The 19,830-nt window shown below is 47.3% G+C and overlaps 1 protein-coding gene across 2 annotated transcripts; it reads left to right on the top strand.

Annotated features, from left to right (window-relative positions):
- Positions 1–945: 945 nt before the first annotated feature.
- HIF1AN (hypoxia inducible factor 1 subunit alpha inhibitor) lies at positions 946–15,083 on the top strand. Of its 2 annotated transcripts, XM_084772595.1 has the most exons (8): positions 948–1,166; positions 1,412–1,662; positions 4,042–4,190; positions 6,938–7,083; positions 7,966–8,072; positions 8,604–8,667; positions 9,158–9,268; positions 10,015–15,083. In XM_084772595.1, the coding sequence occupies exons 1-8, from the start codon at positions 990–992 to the stop codon at positions 10,057–10,059; spliced, it is 1,050 nt and encodes a 349-aa protein (XP_084628721.1). In that variant the 5' UTR covers positions 948–989; the 3' UTR covers positions 10,060–15,083. The 2 variants fall into 2 exon arrangements, with proteins under 2 accessions (XP_084628722.1, XP_084628721.1); XM_084772596.1 differs by lacking the exons at positions 8,604–8,667; positions 9,158–9,268; positions 10,015–15,083 and adding an exon at positions 8,324–8,541 and having other exon boundaries at positions 946–1,166.
- Positions 15,084–19,830: the final 4,747 nt, after the last annotated feature.

Genomic DNA, 19,830 nt, shown 5'->3' with positions numbered 1-19,830 from the left:
GTGGCTTGCCATGGTGGCTGTCCTGGATTTGCACTGTAGACCAGGCTGGCCTCAAACTCACAGGGATCCACCTGCCTCTGCCTCCCGAGTGCTGGGATTTAAGGTGTGCAGGCCACCACCGCCCGGCGTCTCTGAACTCTTGAATTCAAGTGATCTTCCTGCTTCAGCCTCTGGAGTAGTTGGAATTCAGTTTCTCATTTATTGTCTGCCTAAGTCTTCAGGATAGCTTTACCCAAGATCTCTGTGTTAACTGATTTTTCTAGTGATTCATTCCTTAAGTGGATCTAGCGTTGGTTTCTCTCTTCACCTATGAGATTATGTAGTTAAAGCTTTTTTTTTGTTTTGTTTTGTTTTTTGTTGTTGTTTTTTTTTTTTGGTTTTGTTTTGTTTTTTCGAGACAGGGTCTCTTTGTGTAGCCTTGGCTGTCCTGGACTCACTTTGTAGACCAGGCTGGCCTCCAACTCACAGCGATCCGCCTGCCTCTGCCTCCTGAGTGCTGGGATTAAAGGCGTGCGCCACCACGCCCGGCTAAGCTTTTTTTTTTTTTAAAAGATTCATTTCTTTATTATGTATACAGTGCACATCAGATCACACTATTGATGGTTGTGAGCCACCATGTGGTTGCTGGGAATTGAACTCAGGACCTCTGGAAGAACAGACAGTGCTCTTAACCGCTGAGCCATCTCTCCAGCCCATGTAATTAAAGCTTAATTACACTTGCCTCCGTCTTTGCCTCTGTAGCTTGAGGACGCGGAGGCTACAATATTTTGTGGTCTTGTTTGCCCCTTTTCTGAGGCACTAACCAAGAGCGGAGCCTAGGCTGTAGTGCTGCAGGTCACCATTAGGGAGAGCTCCTTCAACCTAGGGCACCACCTTCTTAAAGGGTCTGGACAGGTTTTTCTTGCAGTTCATCTCTATGGTGTCCGTTGTGGTTGCTTCCGGAAAGGGCAGCGCTTCCGCTTCCGGTGGGGGCCGTCTCCCGAGCAGAGATGGCGGCAACAGCAGCCGAGGTTACGGCCTCTGGCTCTGGCGAGTCCCGGGAAGAGGCTGAAGCTCCGGGTCCCGCCTGGGATGAGTCCCAGCTACGAAGTTACAGCTTCCCGACCCGACCCATTCCTCGTCTGAGCCAGAGTGACCCTCGGGCGGAAGAACTCATCGAAAATGAGGTGGGGGGGCGGGGCTGCTGCTGAAGGGATGGAGGACGGGACCCAGTTAAGGGGAGAGCTGGGAAACTGGCCGCACCGTGGATAGAGACTTACGGGGCGGGAAGGAGAGATGGTGTGTCAGGAATGCTCGACAGGAGAAATTGTTGTGATTTTGGCAAGTACAGGTACCGACGAAAAGAACATATAAGCGCTTTAAAATTACTTTATTGGTTTTCTTTTTTTTTTCCCTTGATGTTTTTGCTTAGGAGCCCGTGGTGCTGACCGACACAAACCTTGTGTATCCTGCTCTGAAATGGGACCTCGAATACCTGCAAGAGAATATTGGCAACGGCGATTTTTCAGTGTACAGTGCCAGCACCCATAAGTTCCTATACTACGATGAGAAGAAGATGGCTAACTTTCAGAACTTTAAGCCAAGATCCAACAGGGAGGAAATTAAATTTCATGAGTTTGTTGAGAAGCTACAAGATATACAGCAGCGTGGGGGAGAAGAGCGGTAAGTTGCCCCGTCAGTAGACTTAGGGCACCCACTTCCCTGTGCTTGTTTGAAGGTGTGGTGGAATTGGGTAAGAAGAGGTTGACATCTCCGGCCTCCGGGTGCCGCTGCTGAACGAATGAATATTATTCTGCTCTGCTATTGTGTAAGGGCTGTGAGTCCTTGATGGCTCTTTCCAGTTTATTGGATGAGAATAGCGTTAGCTTTGAACTGTGAGTCTAATTTGCTATCTGAGGCATGGAGGGTGACAGTTACCTTACAGGGTCAGTCAGAAGAAAGGCAGGCTTGATGTCAGTCAGGCTGGAAGTAGAATAAGGCTGCAGGTGTCCATCCTGTTCAGAGTGAGAAGTCGTTGGTGTGTTTTTATTTGGGAGGCCTGTCCCATGCTTCTAACTTTTCAAGACAAGTTCAAAATGAGTTTTTCTGAGACAGGGTTTCTCTGTGTAGCCTTGGCTGTCCTGGACTCACTTTGTAGACCAGGCTTGCCTTGAGCTCACAGAGATCCACCTGCCTCTGTCTCCCTGAGTGCTGGGATTATAGGTATGTGCCTGGCAAAATGAAAGATTCTTACTTAAAATCTTCTGGCTGCTTGAGAAAAAAAATAATATTTTATTTAAGGGATGTTTGCTTTTTGTTGCTATTGTTTGGGTTTTGGTTTGTTTTGGGGGGTGGGGCAGGGTCTCTCGATCTAGCTCTGACTGGCCTGGAACTTGTCATTTAGACCAGGCTGGCCTCAAACTCACCAGGATCCTTCTGCCTCTGCCTTGAGTGCCGGGATTAAAGGCGCGTATGGGTGTTTGCAAAGGCATTACAGACAGTTGTTAACTTCCATGTGAGTCCTGGGAACTAAACTCCAGTCCTCTCTAGAGCTCTTACCAGCTGAGCCATCTCTCTGGAGCCCCTTCTGACATTGAAAACACATGCACGCACACGCATGCACACAGAGTAAGACAAAATTGCCTGTTGGACTTAGCCCTGAAATTGACAGTTTGCCATCTTGATGCTCAAATGCTGTCCTGTCTGGGGACAGTTTAGGCTGGAAAGTTAGGTGGTTTGTTACGGTTTGGGCTAAGGAGCTTTGGGAGGATCAGGACACACTGCTTGATACGCTGTTGGCTGCCAGTGGGCAGAACTCATTCACAAGAGTGATTCTTTTGTCCTCTTTCTGAGGACAGCCCAGTGATACAGGTTCCAGACAGCGGCCAGTGCCACTCTGTAAAACTGCCCCTGGGGAATTGCTTTCGCCAAGTACTTAATAGTGAGTGATTTAGTGGTTGTGTCTAGACTTCTCTGTAGTCTCCCGTCTTGATTCTCTGACTTCCTGTCAGCAGTGTGCAACCAAGTGAATAGATTTTTAAATGTCTGGGCCAGTGAGATGGTTCAGTGGTAAAGGTGCCGGGTGCCAAGCCTGTCAACTCGAGTTAATCCCCAAGATCAACTCCCACAAGTTGTCCTCTGACCTCCACATGTACTGTGAGGTATTTGAGATTTTATTACTCTGTTGTAATAGGAATATGGTTTAGATTCATGGCCTTTTTGCGAGGGGAGATTGGGTTTTTGTGGGCTTTTTGTTTTTTGTTTTTAATATGTAAGTTATAGCCAGGCAGGGTGGTGCATGCCTGTAATCCCAATACTCAGGAGGTAGAGGCAGAAGAATGGAGAATTACAGCTAGCCTCTGTCATTGTGAGAGGGCCTTAGAGGGTCCTTGTAGCTGGTTTCTCGAGTTACTGAGATTCCTAATTAACGTTGCCATAACTGTTAGGACTTAAGGCAGTGACGTTCCTGATTTTCACTCTGATATATGTTCGTCATGGACCACACCATCTTGTTGATTCTCAGACACATTTTGTCCCCGTAGTTACAAGCTGGAATTTTGCAGTTGGATGTAGCCAAGGGGAAAATAGGATAATATGGACTAGTTCTCAGAATTATACAAGTCCCTCTGTGGACATATTATTGGTCAAAGCAAGTTAAATAAGACAGATTTATGTGTGCATCAAGGAGTTAACTCCCCTACAAGGAAGCCCTGGTGGTCATCTTGGGCCAAGGGAGATGTGTTGGGTCTTGAATGTCTGGAAGAAGGCATATTCACCATAGACTTTGGAGAAGCCTTCCAGGAAACTAAGTGTGTGAAATGTACATGTGTGTACGGACCTTTTTATAGGAAGTTCAGAATCACATCTTTAAAGAACTTTCCGTGGAACAGAGCTCAGACAAGGAAAAAGAATTCAGCTCTGTGAGTCCGTCCACGTTCAAGCATGATCACAACTGTCCTCTGTTGGCGATGCTAGTGACAGACTTGGGTTTCCAGGCACAGAGAGGTCATACCAGGGACCGATCGAGGGTACTGATGAAGTTTGTTTTCTTGGGAAATGTAGGTTGTATCTGCAGCAAACGCTGAACGACACTGTGGGTAGGAAGATTGTTATGGACTTCTTGGGTTTCAACTGGAACTGGATTAATAAGCAACAGGGCAAGCGTGGCTGGGGGCAGCTGACCTCTAACCTGTTGCTCATCGGCATGGAAGGTAAGAGATGGCTTCCAAAGCGTGGCTGCATCCTGCAGTCCTGAGTTCCAGCCTGTCTCCAGCACTTACTGGCTCTGTGACTTTGAACCAGTCATGGAACGTTTTGAGGCTTCACCTTCCTTACCTGCAAAAGGAACAAGATAATATCTATAAATGGCTAGCACATGTCAGTGAGATAATGTGTATTTTAAGACTCTTGGGTAGTGCCACACTGTCTTGAAGTTCTTTTCTCAGTTGCTGTGTGAGCATGGAGGCTGAGATGCATTTTGGTATATTGTGAGGATTTTATTCCTATACAAATGAAAATTTTTGTTGTTTGTTTTTTGTTTTTTATTGAGACAGGGTTTCTCTGTGTAGCCATGGCTGTCCTGGACTCACTTTGTAGACCAGGCTGGCCTTGAACACATAGATACCTACCTGCCTCTGCCTCCGTGAGTGCTGGGATTACAGGTGTGCGCTGCCATGCCAGGCTACCTTTTTTTTTTTTTTTTCCTTTCTAAGACTGTCTCACTTTGTAGTTCTGGCCAGCCTAGATTTAGTATATAGACCAGGCTGGCCTTGAATTCACAAGATCCACCTGAGTGCTGGGATTAAGGCATGTACCACCATGCCTGGCAGAAACTAGTTTTCTAATATGGTGACACTTTGTCTCTTAAATACATATTTATGGAGCTCAAAGTTGAAAGAATATAAATAGGTATTAGTTATCAGTCTTCCTCTCCCCGTACTCCCAGCTGCTCACCCTCTCTGGAGGCATCATGGCATGCTTGTTTGTGTTTCTTGCTGAGGAATTTTATATACACACACAAGTAAATATGTAAATGTATTCTGATTTTTTTCCCCCTGAGACAGAGTTTTTCTGCGTAGCCTTGATTGTTCTGAACTCTCTTTCTAGATCAAACTAGCCTCGAACTCACAGAGATCTGCCTACCTCTGCCTCCCAAGTGCTGGGATTAAAGGTGTGTGCCACCATGCCTGGCCATATTCTGATTTTTAAAAAATGTTTTTAAAAAATTAGTCTTATGCGTATGAATGCTTTGCCTACATATGTGTGTGCGTGTGCATGTGTGCACCTTCTGTGTACGTGCTGCAGGTGGACATAAGGGGGCGCTGGATCCCCTGGAACTGGAGTAGGGTGGTTATAAGCCACCACGTGGATGCTAGGAATCAAACTCTGGTCCTTTGCAACAAGTGCACCAAACTGCTGAGGCACCTAACTAGCCACTTACTTGTTTTTTGTTTTGAGTTGAAAGAAGTATCTAAGTGCTGTTGAGGAGAAGGGACACTTGCAGAGTAGGGTTAATATCTTCTCATTTCCAGCACCAGCCCAGCATTAGACCATCAACAGCTGTGTAGAGAGTGGTGAGTACATTGTGTTAAATAAAGAAACAGAATAATGTCATTGAGCCCCTAAGTCTCTTCTCCTTTGATTGTTATTTCCTCAGATTTGATAGCAATATGGAAGAGATTTCCCACACTACAGCTTAGGAATTGACACTCACCTGCCCCTTTAACACCAGCTTTGGCTTTTCAGAAAGAATGCGGTTCTGTTTTCCTTGATTCTGGGTTAAGCCATTGCTTTCCTTTGCTGTGGCCAGGTGCAGGGAAGCAGATGCCTCTGGTAGAGCTGTTGAGGTTACTTTGAGGAATATTTGGACTGTTTGCAGTAGGAAGGCAACTATTTTGGCTCATGAGATGTTTGGTTGTGACAGAGTTTCACTAATATCCTTGGTTGGCTTGAACTTACTCTATAGCTCAGGGTAGCCTCTTACTCACAGCCATCCTTCTGCCCGCTCTCTCTCCCTAGTGCTAGGATTACACGTGTGTGCCACCATGCACCCTGGGAATATTCTCTAGGCTCAGATTATACAGAAGGTACAGCAGTGACCCTGGTTATACAGGAGTAGAGAGCATCAGGGCAAAACTAATTGACGGTAGCAACATGTATATGCGTGTATATATATAAACATGTGGCACTGTGTATGAACATAGGTCCTGTGCGAGCTGGGCAAGTGCTGTATCACTGAGCTGCACCAGCTGTTTTAAAAATGTTTTCATGTTGAGTGGGGGTGGGGTGTTTCATTAAGTTGCCCATGCTGGTTTTGAAATAACAGTCCTTCTACTTCAGACCTGCACTATAATGCCTGGCCAAGGTGACATCCAAAGCTATGTCTGTTACATTCTACAGCTCTCTCTCCAGCAACTTAGTAATCTTTCTCTCATTGAGAGTCAACAGCCCCAGTGTTGTCCTGAGCAGTGCTCCCACGAGTGTGGCAAAGTGAGAACAGAATTGAGACTCTCCAGGCTCCAGAAAAAGAGCTCCCTAAAGCAAGGGCATATTCCTAGAACTCAGAGTGACTGGCTAGCCCCTCAGAGTAGATTGCGTGCTCTTGGTACCAGCCCTGTTGGTTGTTTCTCATGTTTTGCTGCCCTTGGATTCTTGCCGTAGTCAGGAAGAGTGCAAGCTTGTGGCCTGTCAGATGTGTTTATTGAACTCCTGTTGCCAGTAAGGCATGCACTGCCAGTGAGGACAGTTTCCTAGCTGATGATGGGCCTTAACCAGTGATGGTTGCTGGGGCTTACTACTCAGCTTTGTAATTGCAACTTCCTGATCCTGCCTCAGATTTAATAACTCTTAGCTGGGAGGACAGCTAGGCTTTACCTCAGCAGTAGGTTCTGTCTGCATTTCACCTGTGCAGTAGAGCCGCTGCCTCAGCTGAGAAAATGCCTCTTTTTTTTTTTTACAGGAAATGTGACACCTGCTCACTATGATGAGCAACAGAACTTCTTTGCTCAGATAAAAGGCCATAAGCGATGCATCTTATTTCCTCCAGATCAGTTTGAGTGCCTCTACCCGTACCCTGTCCATCACCCCTGTGACAGGCAGAGCCAGGTGAGCTTATGTGGCCTGAAGAGGGTACAGAATGCTGGGTTTTAAGAATGCCTTTGAGATTAGAGGCTAGAATATCTTTGCCCATCCCTTTAGGGGTGTGTCAGGTCAGCATTGCTGCTGGTCTTGCCCTACAAACAATCCCAAAGAAGAATTTCACAGTGTAGCCTTCATGTTCCAGGCTCATGTGATGATCCCAGATATTTCTAGTTAGAGGGCAAACTCCATCATTATTGTTGGTGGATTCAGATTACTTAATTTGATTTTTTTTTTGACTCAGTTTCATCAAAATATGAATGCCTCCACTGACTTTAATAATTGTTTTCTTTTATCATGTATGCTACTTCTTTTTGATAGGGAGATAGGTAAATAAAATATTGTTTTGTATGAGTGTTTTGCCTGCATGTATGTATGTGCACCATGTGCATGCCTGGTGCCTGTGGAGGTCAGAAGAGGGCGTTGGATCCCCTGGAGCTGTGGACAGTTGTGGGGCCACCGTGTGGGTGCTGGGTCCTCTGCAGGAGCAGCGAGTGCTCTGCCCCACTGAGCGATCTCTCTAGCTCCTGACATCCTCTTGAGGAGGATGATGCCTTGCTACTTCATGTAGGTGATTTCTGGTTAGAATTTGTTTTGGGGGGAGGTTTGGGTAATGGATGAATCCTAACTCCTCGTGTGCTAAGGCTTTTGAGGCCTTTTTTGGAGCTCAGGAGCACTGAAATCTAGAATCCTTTATTGTGTAATGTATGAGCATGGGCTTCCTGACGTTGCTGTCTGGGGGACAGTTAATAGCCACCATATCTTTGGGATACAAACTCTTTTTTTTTTTTTTAAGCTGCCATATCAAGCAATCTCTGGACTGATCTTTTTCTTTTTCTTGACCCTTAGGTGGACTTTGACAATCCTGACTACGAGAGTTTCCCCAATTTCCGAAATGTGGTTGGCTATGAAACAGTGGTTGGCCCCGGTGATGTTCTTTACATCCCCATGTACTGGTGAGGAGGCTCGCGGTGGGGCAATCGGGAACCCTTTTCTTTCCCTTTTTAAAGATTTTTTTATTTTTCGAGACAAGGTTTCTCTGTGTAACCTTGGCTGTCTTGGACTCGTTTTGTAGACCAAAATGGCCTTGAACTCACAGTGATCCTCCTGCCTCTGCCTCCCAGGGGCTGGGATTAAAGGCATGTGCCACCACCGCCCGGCCTTTTCTTTCCTGTTCTGAGAAAGCTTTATTTGTTTCCCTTCTCAGTTGTGGCAGGATTGCCTGCAGGAAGGATAGTGTGTCCACACCTGAGCGTACTGAGCATAAAGGACAACCCTGTCTCTTATGAAAGGAAGACAATTCCTCAAATCCAAAGAGATCTGTATCACTGTATCCACCTCTTCATTATTTGGAGACTGAACAGCCCCCAGCCCACTGTGTGTTTCCGAGGATGAGCGTGAAGCACTGGTTCCCTTAAATGGACTCTACTAGTTTTCCATCCTTGTCTCTGGAAAGTAAACAAGAGCCTCTTCTTTCTGTTCAATAGGTGGCACCACATAGAATCATTACTAAATGGGGGAATTACCATCACTGTGAACTTCTGGTATAAGGTGAATATTAGTGATTTTTTAAAAAGATTTATCTATTTATTTTATATATATGAGCGCTTTGTCTTCATGAACACCAGAAGAGGATATCAGATTCCATTACAGATGGTCATGAGCTACCACCATGTGGTTGCTGGGAATTGAACTCAGGGCCTCTGGAAGAACAGCCAGTGCTCTTAAACTGTCAGCCATCTCTCCAGTTTTGTGATGTTTTATTTGTATTATTGTTGTTGATAATACACACACACAGACATGTATTTTATTTTATTTGTGTGTGTGTGTGTATCCATATGGAACTGAAGTTGGGGTGAAGTAGCCATAGTGAAGTAAGTGGTTTTGGCTGGGATGGGGTTTTGGTTATCCCTAGAAGTGACTCTCAGGGAGATGGTGAAGAATAGAATTGAATTGTATTTTCAAAAAGATCATGGTACTAGAGTGGTAATGCTGAAAGCTTGGCTTGAAGGTATTTCCTGAGCTATTGCTTCCTTTGTAGGGGGCTCCCACCCCTAAGAGAATTGAATATCCGCTCAAAGCTCATCAGAAAGTAGCCATCATGAGAAACATTGAGAAGATGCTTGGAGAGGCCTTGGGGAACCCACAAGAGGTAAGGCTTGGTTGCATTTTGTAGCTCCTGCTTCTGCAGCTCAGTAGCTGCTGTCTTCCCCTAGTTCATGTGCATACTTGGGGAATCTTGTTTTCTGGAGAGAGCTAGGCTTGACTGGCAGATCCATTAGAATTCGTTCCATGCTAGTAGTAATGTCTGCCCTGGGGTGTATGTGCCATCTGGGGACCCCTGAGAGGATTCTTCTGGAATGGGAAGTGTGTAACAAAGCATCTCCTTGTGCTCTCCCAGCTGTGCCAGGGCTTCTCTAGGTATGTTGGTCCTGCCTCTCACCCAGGCACGTCACTGGTTCATTGGGTAGAAGAGAGAGATTTGTATTTTAGTTGCCTTAACTCCTTCCTGTGAGGTTGAGAGCTCCCCAACACTAACTGCAGGTTACCTTTTGTTGAGGGTAGAGAATTATTTTAAAAATTTCAGGCACATTGGAGAAACATGCAGACGCACTTTCAGGTGTTTGGGGGTTGTTGGCTCCTCAGGCCATCTTCTGCTGATGGGTGTTGCTTGCAGATACACAGGATATTATAAAAGGGGAGGAAAAATAAATAGCCTCCAAAGGGTCATGCTCTAGAATATTAAGAAGACAATCAGAAAAGTTGATTGGAAAATTAACCAGGTCTGATTGATGATCACCTGTCCCTGTCCTTAGCTGAGTATTGAATGTCACCAGGACCACCCAGTCCTACTCAGGAGACAGGCAGTTCTCATGGGCTCCTCATATCTCTTCACAGGTGGGGCCTTTGTTGAACACCATGATTAAAGGCCGTTACAACTAACCTGCCAGAGGTCAAGGCCTCCTGCCAGGTGACTGCCATCCCGTCCACATGCTTCGTTGATGAGGACAGGACACTCCAGCACTAGTATTGCACGCTGCACTTAATGGACTGGACTCTTGCCATGGCCCTGGAGGCAGGTGTCTGCGGCGAGGCAGGGTAGTTGACTGCACTCCATTTGGAAAGATTTCTCACCCTTGCCTCTTGAGCCCCAGAACCTTCCCTCATTGCCCCCCTGAAGTCCTATATTTAGTGTGTGGAGTCCCACCTTCTGGTTGTCATCATGTCTGTGTTAGTCTGTCAACCTCAGGGTGTGTATGTGTGTACATGTGTGCATATGCATGTATGTATACACACACATGCATTTATGTGTTCCTTGTTCTCTCTTCCTGGGTCAGAATATCACTTCTGGCTCTCAGCTCCTGTCTCCTGAAGCCTTAGTGCCTCAGCCTGAGAGAGGAGATGCTCCTGTGTCCCTACAACATCTGGGCTGTGGTGCCAGAATGAATCTGCGCATCAGTCTGTCTTCTGCCAGTTTTGCAGCATAGTCAGGCTACAGACCAGGTGGCAGTAGCTGCTGGGACCCCGGTGGGGACATTGAGAAGGAGGCGTGTCTTTGGGAGCCTAGATAGGCTTCTAGTAGAAGAGGATTAGATAGAGTTCCAGTCGAGAACTTCAAGCTCAAGCCATACACAGAAGGACACCTTGGGGACCTAAGGATGGAGATTGTGCATATGTTCCAAATGCAGACACATGCAGCTATTCTCTCTCAGTACCAGCTCCTGCCCTGTGCTAGGCATTGAGGGAATTCTAGCTCTGACTTCTTGGGCTCCAGGGATATGAACCTCTACGTGTGTGTGTACACCTCTGCACACTTGTATGTATGGGTGTTCACACTTGCCATCCTTCTTGCTTACCAAGGTTCTCTACTGCTTACGTTGTCCATTGTGACTGTACAGTGTGAACCTCAGATACTGCCTGACTTAGCCTGTAGCTTTCACACTCGGATTTTAGCCATCCTATCCTGGTCAGATCTCACTGCAGCCTACCTAAAGCTGACTGGCTGGAGCCTCCAGGTCCTATGTCTTTCCCTGTCCAGTCCACATCCCCTGCTCCTGCTGAGCTTCCTGGCTGAGTAGATGAAATGGGGTCAAACTTAGGCAGCTAACTCAATACCTTTCTTCCACCTCAGGGCAAGGGCAAAAATGTCCTCTTGCCTCTTAGAGCCAGCGCCTCTGCCAGACCCAACATAATGTCGCATGACAGCTAGAATAGGACAACTGGTAGAGCATGGAGATAGAGCTTACTTTTCTGTTGGTAGCTATTTATGGGAACACTCCTGAGGGCTGCAGCTTATAGCTGGGCAGCTCAGTGTTACACAACACAGCCCCATTGGTCACATCCGTTCAGAGGGAATGGGGCCCCTGCAGTTTGGTAGCCGTGTGTCTCTACTTACCTCAAATCCCTTCTCCATCATCCTTTTCTTTAAGATATGAGTTGGAAGTCTGATTTTATTCCCTTCTTTGCCACTTATTTTATCCTCCTCCCCCCAGGATTGACCTCCATTGTCTGAGCTGTGGCTCTTAGCTCTGAAGCTCAGCTTATAGTGCCCTGTGGACTGAGAAGATGCATGCATATGCTTGTGCGCCCCTGTGTGTGTTTTTGGGCATCTGATGCAATATGGCTGTGTGGACCTGGTACCTTCTCAGGTACAGCCAGCAATGGGCAGTGTGATTGCAATAAACTCATGCCTCCATCTCTCGTGAGAAAGAGGAGTGAAACGAGAGCAATATCAGTTTGGCCACCATAGCATATTTTCATTCTCAGCAGATCTTGTGTGTCCTGGCTCTGTCCTCAAACGTGTCCAGGACGGGTAGCCAGGCATCTGGGTCTGCTTGGTTGATCTTTCAGGATACTCTGCGTCACGCAGGTCTGACCTAGGGTGGCTGGGAACAAAGAGAGAAAAGGTGAACTTTAGGACCATTGTAAGATTGGTCCTGATACTGGTGTGATGTAATAGCTATTCCTGATTTAGACACCTGATGTGTGTCTAGTGCTTTTAGTTCTGTCCCTCACAATGCTGCATGGAAGCTTCTCGCTTCATAGATGAAGAAATGGCTCAGAGAGTAGGTGAAAAGTGGTGGTCAAGAGCAACCCAATGCTATTGGCTATAGACCCACCCCTACCCCTGCTCCTCACTTCATTTCTTTCCAACTCTGTTGGTTTTCTTCCTTGCCTCAGGCCTTGTTCCCTAGGCAGTGTACAGGCAGGCTCCGGCAAGAGACGTGGAACAGCTTCCTGAAAGCCACCTTAACAAGTGAACGGTGCTGGGAACAACTGGAGGCGTGGGCTCTAGCTCTGCTGGGGAGAGGGTACTGTGAGGGTCTCACGGCTCCTCTGAGCATGCCTCTGCATCAGAGCTGAAGGACTTCTACATCGCTTGGTTCATGTTCGGCTGTGTTACTTCCTCCTAGGGATAAGGCCTCTTCTCGCTCCTAGCTTAGGGCTCTTTAGGCTCCAATTGCACTTGCAATAGTGGAAACATTGCTGCTACAGTGTTTCCCCATGCTAGCCAGCAGCATGGGAGTCAGCTGTGCCAAGGAAGGTGGAGACCTGGGCTTGTCCAGGGGTCAGTCATGTTACGAGCTCTCCTTTTTATACCAGCAGTATAGTGAAAACTACTGTTTTGTGAAGTCAAATATTTGCTGGGGGGTTGGAGTTATGGGGTGGAGGAGGGGCCGTTCTGGGCATCAGTTGAGCAGATGCCCAGGATGCCTTGGGGGAGACCAGCTTCCCCTACAAATCAGAGCTCTAAATTACAGGGTTTTTACCAACGCGAACAGTTGGGGGAAGTCGTCTGCTCTCATTTGCGTAATGGTTTCTGTCACTGGTGATTAGACACAGGATGAAGGAAAAGAAATTTGACAATTAGGAATGAGCCATCATTAATCTGAATCTGTTAGGAGACAGAGAGGGGAAGGATCCTTACTAGTGGGCCAACCCAGGATAGGGAGACACCCCCTGTCTCTGACCCCCAGAATCTTGTGGGCCAAGTACCTGTTTGGAGGTTCCCACAAGTGTGGGTGGAGTTTGCATGCCTTCACAGGCTAGGAGCCCAGTCCCAGCTCAAGGTCAGTTTAGAACCGCATATCTTTCTGCATGAGCCAGTGAAGTTAAAGATAGATGAGTAAGTGTTAAGTACAAGCCCTAGGGCAACAAATAACAATAGGGTAGTTTTGATATGTGCTTACTGTTACGGGAAATGTATCTGTCATAGTCAACACTGTTGATCTCCCACCTGTGACAAGTACTTGTCACTTTCCAGCACTTGAGGTTGTGCAGGAAACCTGATCTTTACCAAACCCCAGGAACTGGTGGAAGTGGAAAGGAAACCATAAAAAGTAGCAGAGCCCAGATGTGTGCAAGGAGGCCTCTGGACTAGTGAGCCATGGCTGGGGGGAACATTGAGGTTCCTGGCTCAGGCTAGTGACCCAGGGATGTGGCTAAGTATTAATAAGGTATGAAGAATCCAACTTAGATCTTCCAGTGTCTGAGATTCACCTCACCACTCACCCTCTGTCCCTTCAAAGGCCTAGGACAATATTAATCTGCACCAAGCAGTAGTCCTCACCATTAGTGTGCTGCTTAGATCCCAGGCCCCCTCAAGGGTCTCCTTTCATAATGTGAACTTCTCAAGGATGGTGCTATCTCAGTCCTTGGTAAGTTCCCTACCTCTGTTGTCTTTCATCCCTCAAAACTTGGTGCAGAATTTAGAAAGGGCTACCAGCAGTGACCCTCTGACCAGTTCTACCTAGATGGGCAGGTATGGGGATGACCAGAAGTAGCAGCTTAGGGGTTCTAGAGGCCCAGGCCTGTCCGTTTGCTGTTTCTCTTGGTGTCCTCTTTACCCACCTCTAAGTTGATCTTTGAGCCTTCTACCCAGGCTCTCAGTGGCCTCTTCACAAGGCTCTTTTCCTCACAGAAGCTCTCTGGCTACAAGTGCTGGACAGTGTGGCTCTAGGTTCCCTCTCCAAAGGGTTCCTCCCTGTTCCCTCTTCACTTCTGACCTCAGGTGGCCCCGCTGACTCGTCCCTGGTTAGTCCCGTGTTCTGTCTGCTCAGTCCTCTTGCCATTTCCTTGTCTGTACCTGCCAGTTCAGCTTGTCTCACTCTGCTTCTCCTTTGCTCAGCTCTGTTTAATTAGAAATCCACAGGGCCCTGAACAGAGCCCTCTGAGTACTTTGGGGAAGTCCTCCAAGGCCCGTGGGCCTGTGATTAGCGATGCCTTGGAGACCATTGGGGAGGGACCTGGAGAGGTGAAGGACTTGGTGAGGAGACTGCAAGAAAGAGGCCAGGCTTGGGGAACCAGAATGGAAGGAGTGAACTTCGTGTTGCCATCTGAATGTGTCCTTGTGCCTTAGGGTCCAGCAGTTCAGGGATGAGGGACATTTTCTGAATGTCTCCTAATTTCTCTCAGGTCTTTGGCTCAGTGTCACCAAGTTTGACAGACCCTTAGTTCCTGAGCTTGCTAGAAGGGATGCAGCGGATTGAGTAGTCTGGTGTCAAGAGTGGAGGCCTCCTATAGGAAAGGCTGGGACAGGAGGGGGACAAGAGGAAGGGCCCAGCAGTCAGCTTCTCACCAGATAACTCTCCATTCCTCCAAGAGAATAAGTACAAGAACTGCTTCAAGAAGTCAGGTTAAAACTGCCCGCCCTCCTCACCTAAAATCTGTTCTCATTTTGGCAAGGAATGTGTGTCCTTAACTTTCAAGGGGAAACAGTCTCGTGTCTAGAAGCATGTGTTTGGGGTCTGATCCCTTCAGTACATTTCTAGCTTGCTACTTACCGGCTGGGTTTGATCTTGGTTGATTCATTTAACCTGAGTCTCAGTTTCCTTTACTACAATGACTTGTGGGGATGGGGTTTGAAAATATCTACCTCAGGGTTGCTGGATTAACTGAAATAATGTCTGTAAAGCTTTAGCACAGTGCCTGGCAAGCACTTAATAAATGGCTGTGGTGTTGGTTTACAGTATGTGACTTATTTTAAACATTTGCCTTTAGTGATGTCTAACAGACTTCCGGCGACTCATCCTCTTGGTACCTAATGCCTTTTCTGCCTGGTCAGTTAAGACTCCTGCAGTACTCTCAGCTCTGAGCCCCTCACCGACAGGTCATGGGAGCTCAGTGGCTCCTGTTCCACCTGGAGAAGCTTTTGCCCTCACATGCCAAGGCACTGGTGCAGGTCAGTCCCTACCTCTTGTCACTTCTGACTGCCACAAGGACCTGTTGCACTCATCTGGAAGAGAGTATGACAGCTGGGGCCCCTTCAGTTCAATTTTGTGACATTCAGTGTGTTTAAATTACAAGTATGTTAAGATTATACGAGGGCATAGGGGAAAAATGAGGGAGTATTAGTGGGTACTGTTTGTTAAGTGCTTCTGTTCCAGGCTCCATGCTAGTCCCTTGTACTGAGTGCTCTCAGTTCAGTAGGGAAGCTAAGGACCACAAGGACAAGCACCTGACTCAACTTGGATGCTCACAGCAGGGTAGGCCTTCCACAGGAAGTCATACAGCCTGAGCTGATGACCAGAAGACAAGGAGCCACTCCGGGTTTGCAGGAAAAGCAGAAGGCATGTTTCTGCCCGGGTTTCTCTTTTGCCTAGTCCAAAGGATTTGGCATGAATCACACCAGGGAAAGAGCCAGATGCAGGGACACGAGAAGAGTAAAACCCATTGGCTAGTCATGGCAATGTGACAGTCGGGTTGCTGTGAAGGGCGGATAGATGGGAAGTGCCCCACTGTCCTCACATACAGCCCCTGAACAGCCCCTGCTTGGAGAAGGTGTTGAGTGGGGTTACTCAGACTTCAGCCTCAGCTATACTTGGCTGGGTGGGATTCTCAGCGCCTCCCACAGTGCTTTCCCACTGACCTCTTACACTGCACCACCCCTAGCTCCCTCCCTCCCTCTATGTCATGGTGCCAGACTTGATTGTTTTCCTTCCATAGCCACGCAACCTCTCCAGCTCTGGCACTGGCCCCGTGGGGGAAGAGGCCTTAGGCCAAGCCATCCCTCTGGGCTGCAGGACAGTTAGTCACTTTGCGGTCACCCTTTCTTGTGTAACTCTGGCCTTGGCTCTCTTCTCTACTGCACCAGCCAAATTTGCGTTGTTTGCTTAAGATCTGTTCACACTTGGTCATTAATGTGAGCCCTGTCTTTGGGGAAGCTCTGTACATTAACGCCAAATCAGGGTGTGTGGGGGCCAGGTTTTTAATCCCACTTGAGTATGTAGTGTGCTGTGCGGTGAGGTTGAGAATGAAGAGTGCATCCTGGGTCTGCCATTCTGCCTGACGTTAGGGAAACGACAAACTGCCTGACTTCTTCGTAACTACGCACTCTGATGGTAACACAAAACAAGGTAGGTGAGGAAAGGCTCAGCAGCAGGATGACCATGGTGGGAACTCAGCCATCCTCCTTAGCCTCCAGGGTCCAGCCTTCTGTCCTTCCCAGAGTCAACTTCTCTATCCAGCTTCCCGACAAGGCCCTGTGGTGAATCTCAAGGTAGGCGGAGACAGGAGGAGAGAGGGATGACATGCACTCCTGCTCAAGGCTCCCTTCTTGTTAGTGACTTTTAGCTTTAACAAGGACCTTATCACTACTGCCATCTCTGGGCAGTGAATTTACAAAATTTATTTTCTACACTATAAAAAGAAAGAATGTGGGGCATGGTGGTACATTCCTTTAATCCCAGCACTTGGGAGGCAGAGGCAGGCAGATCTCTGTGAGTTCAAGACCAGCCTGGTCTACAAAGGGTAGCCAAGGCTATACAGAGAAACCTGTCTTGAAAAGCAAAACAAAAAAAATGTGAATCCAAAATACAGACTTATTTTCCTTCCTTCAGGAATAAGATTAATTGCATAAAGGTGTGTGCTAGCTTGTGACAGTAGTCAGGTGATGGAAAGAGACACACTGATGTGTGTAGAGTGTCACAGTAGGGCCACAGTGGTGCAAACCAAGTTGTCACAGGCTGCCGTGTAGTCTGTAGGCAGATCACCATGCCTAGAGGTTGCTGCCTCTGCACATCTTTGCAATTGCACTTCTGACCAGGCGTGGTGGCACATGCCTCAAATCCCAGCACTCAGGAGGCAGAGGCAGGCTGATCGCTATGAGTTCAAGGCCAGCTTGGTTTACAAAAGTGAGTCCAGGATAGCCAGGACTGTTACACAGAGCAATCCTGTCTCGAAAAATCTAAAATAAATAAATAAATAAATAAATAAAAGTAAAAAAAAAAAAATTGCACTTCTGACTGATCTTCACAGTCAGCATAGCTGTTTTCACAAGGACTTGCATGATGCACCGATGTGGACACCATGGGTGAGTCCGAACTCCAGCTTACTCACTTCCTAACTCTGATGTGAGGTGAGTTAACTTCTCTGGGCCTCAGCTTCCTGTTGAGGGCTGCGAAATCACAGGTTTGACGGTTTGTGAGGCTAGCTTCAGAGCCAGCTCAGGGAGGGCACTTGGGAAATGTGTTTATTTTAAAAGCTAGCGTCTTGTTGGTACAAGAAGAAAAAGTGCTGGTAGCAGAGCTTGTCCGACTCCATCTTGGTTTTCCAGGTGCAGTTTTCAAGGAGTTCACAGGAGAGGTGCACATGAGCAAGGAGAGGAAAATGGAGACAAGGCAGTAGAGTGGACTGGAAATCCATAAGGAAGGGCTGGGGTCAAAGACGGTTCTGGCTGGACAAGATCTCAAGGAGCACAGATGTTGACCCCAGGACAGAGGGTGAGAGGCAAGCAGGTGTCCTGCAAGGATGAGTGCGCAGGACACAGCTGTTGAGTGGGAAGAGCTTACGTTTCAAGAGCAGTGACCAAAGCGCAGAGTGGGTGACTAGTCCTGCCATGCCTCAGTCCCTGTCTCCAAAGTTGCGAATTTCCACTGCCTTTCAGAGTTGGTGGCAGTTGGTGAAAGTATTACAGAAAATGAATACTGTAAATACTCAATTTCTGAGGTGTTACTGAGAGTGGGGGCTTTAGGGGAGCTTTTATAGAGAAATGGGACACAAAGTTCAGAAGTTTTCAGAGCCATTCTGCTCCATGTGACTGGCTAGAATTTTCTTTAAGAACTAAAAGCAGTGTTGTATACAAAAGCCTTTTGAAGTTGTGTAGTCTAGGTTTGAATCTTGGCTTTGCCTCTGCCTAGTCTTGCCTGTTACATTACTATCTCTGAGCTTGAATACGTTCAGATGCTAGGAATGGCTGCTAGGAATGAAGGAGACAGTGAGGTTGTGACCTCAGTGCCTAGTGCCCACTGAGTGCTCAGAATTTGTTAGTTTCCTTTCGTCCTTTGGAGGTAGCTTGTCTGTCCAACATAGACTTGGTTGTTCATGTCGTAGCATGAACAATGCCAAAATTTCCATTCTCTTTTGGGGAGATGTGTAGTCCCAAGGGGTTATGAATAGAGTCACGGAGGGGGGCAGTGGGGTAAGGACTCTACAGTATTGAACATGTGGGGAGGTCTTTGATCATCTACTCCCCTTGGGGATAGGTGATAGTCTTTTTTAAGACTGAGAGGAGTCCTAAGAGGATACCACTGAGTGCTCTAGGGAAAAGGCCAGGTAAAGACAGAACTCAACAAAGGGGGAGGAGACAAGAGAACTTTCAGCAGAACCATAGAGACTGTGACACAGATCAAGGTCAGGAGAGACCCTACAACCAGTCAGGTTTCATCTGGAAACCTGTAGGAGTGATGGCCCACCAAGAAAAGAAATAGAAGGCAGATGTTATTAAGGTGGGAAGATGTTTTGATTATTTTTAGAGCCAAGAAGTTGGACCAGCCTAGTCAAGATAGATGTACAATACATCATCTAAGTTGGGTTCTAGACTCATGTGAGCAAGTTCAGCTAGGTGCAGAACAAGAACCCAGCATGTGGGCTGACCAACACCTCTGGCTTGTGATGTGAACCCTGTGGCTGCTTTACTCACCTGTAAGCAGGAGTTTCTGTGTTCCTTCGGAATCCTGTTGGTGCCTAACCAACGTTTCTGACTATTTTGCATATCCAGGCATCTAGAACAGTAGCCCACAATACATGGGGTGACTTCCTTGCCTCCTTGCTAAGCAAGCATCTTCGGTGAAGGCCTCAGAATAAATGCTAAGCATGTCTAAGTGTGCCAAACCCTATTACTACTGTTTGCTTCAAATAATCTGTATGTTTGGTGTTTGGGTTTTTGAGACAGGGTTTCTCTGTGTAGCCTTGGCTGTCCTGGACTCACTTTGTAGACAAGGCTGGCCTTGAACTTACAATGACCCACCTGCCTCTGCCTCCCTGAGTGCTGGGATTAAAGGCATGCACCACCACACCCGGCTGTTTTGATTTTTTAAAATATATTTTATTAATTTATTCATATTACATCTCAATTGTTATCCGATCCCTTATATCCTCCCATTCCTCCCTCCCTCGCATTTGCCCCCTACTCCCCTCCCCTATGACTGTGAATGAGGGGGACCACCTCTCCCTGTGTATGCTCATAGGGTATCAAGTCTCTTCTTGGTAGCCTGCTATCCTTCCTTTGACTGCCACCAGGCCTCCCCATGCAGGGGACGTGGTCAGATGTGGGGCACCAGAGTTCATGTGAAAGTCAGTCCCCACTCTCCACTCAACTGTGGAGAATGTCCTGTCCATTGCCTAGATCTGGGTAGGGGTTTGAAATTTACTGCATATATTGTCCTTGGCTGGTGCCATAGTTTTGAGCATGACCCCTGGGCCCAGATCTGCCAT

This window comes from Acomys minous (assembly GCF_964271855.1).
Source record: "Acomys minous genome assembly, chromosome: 2".
Classification (NCBI taxonomy): domain Eukaryota; kingdom Metazoa; phylum Chordata; class Mammalia; order Rodentia; family Muridae; genus Acomys; species Acomys minous.
Note: the sequence above shows the minus strand (reverse complement) of the source record. Positions and strands in the feature narration are given on the sequence as shown.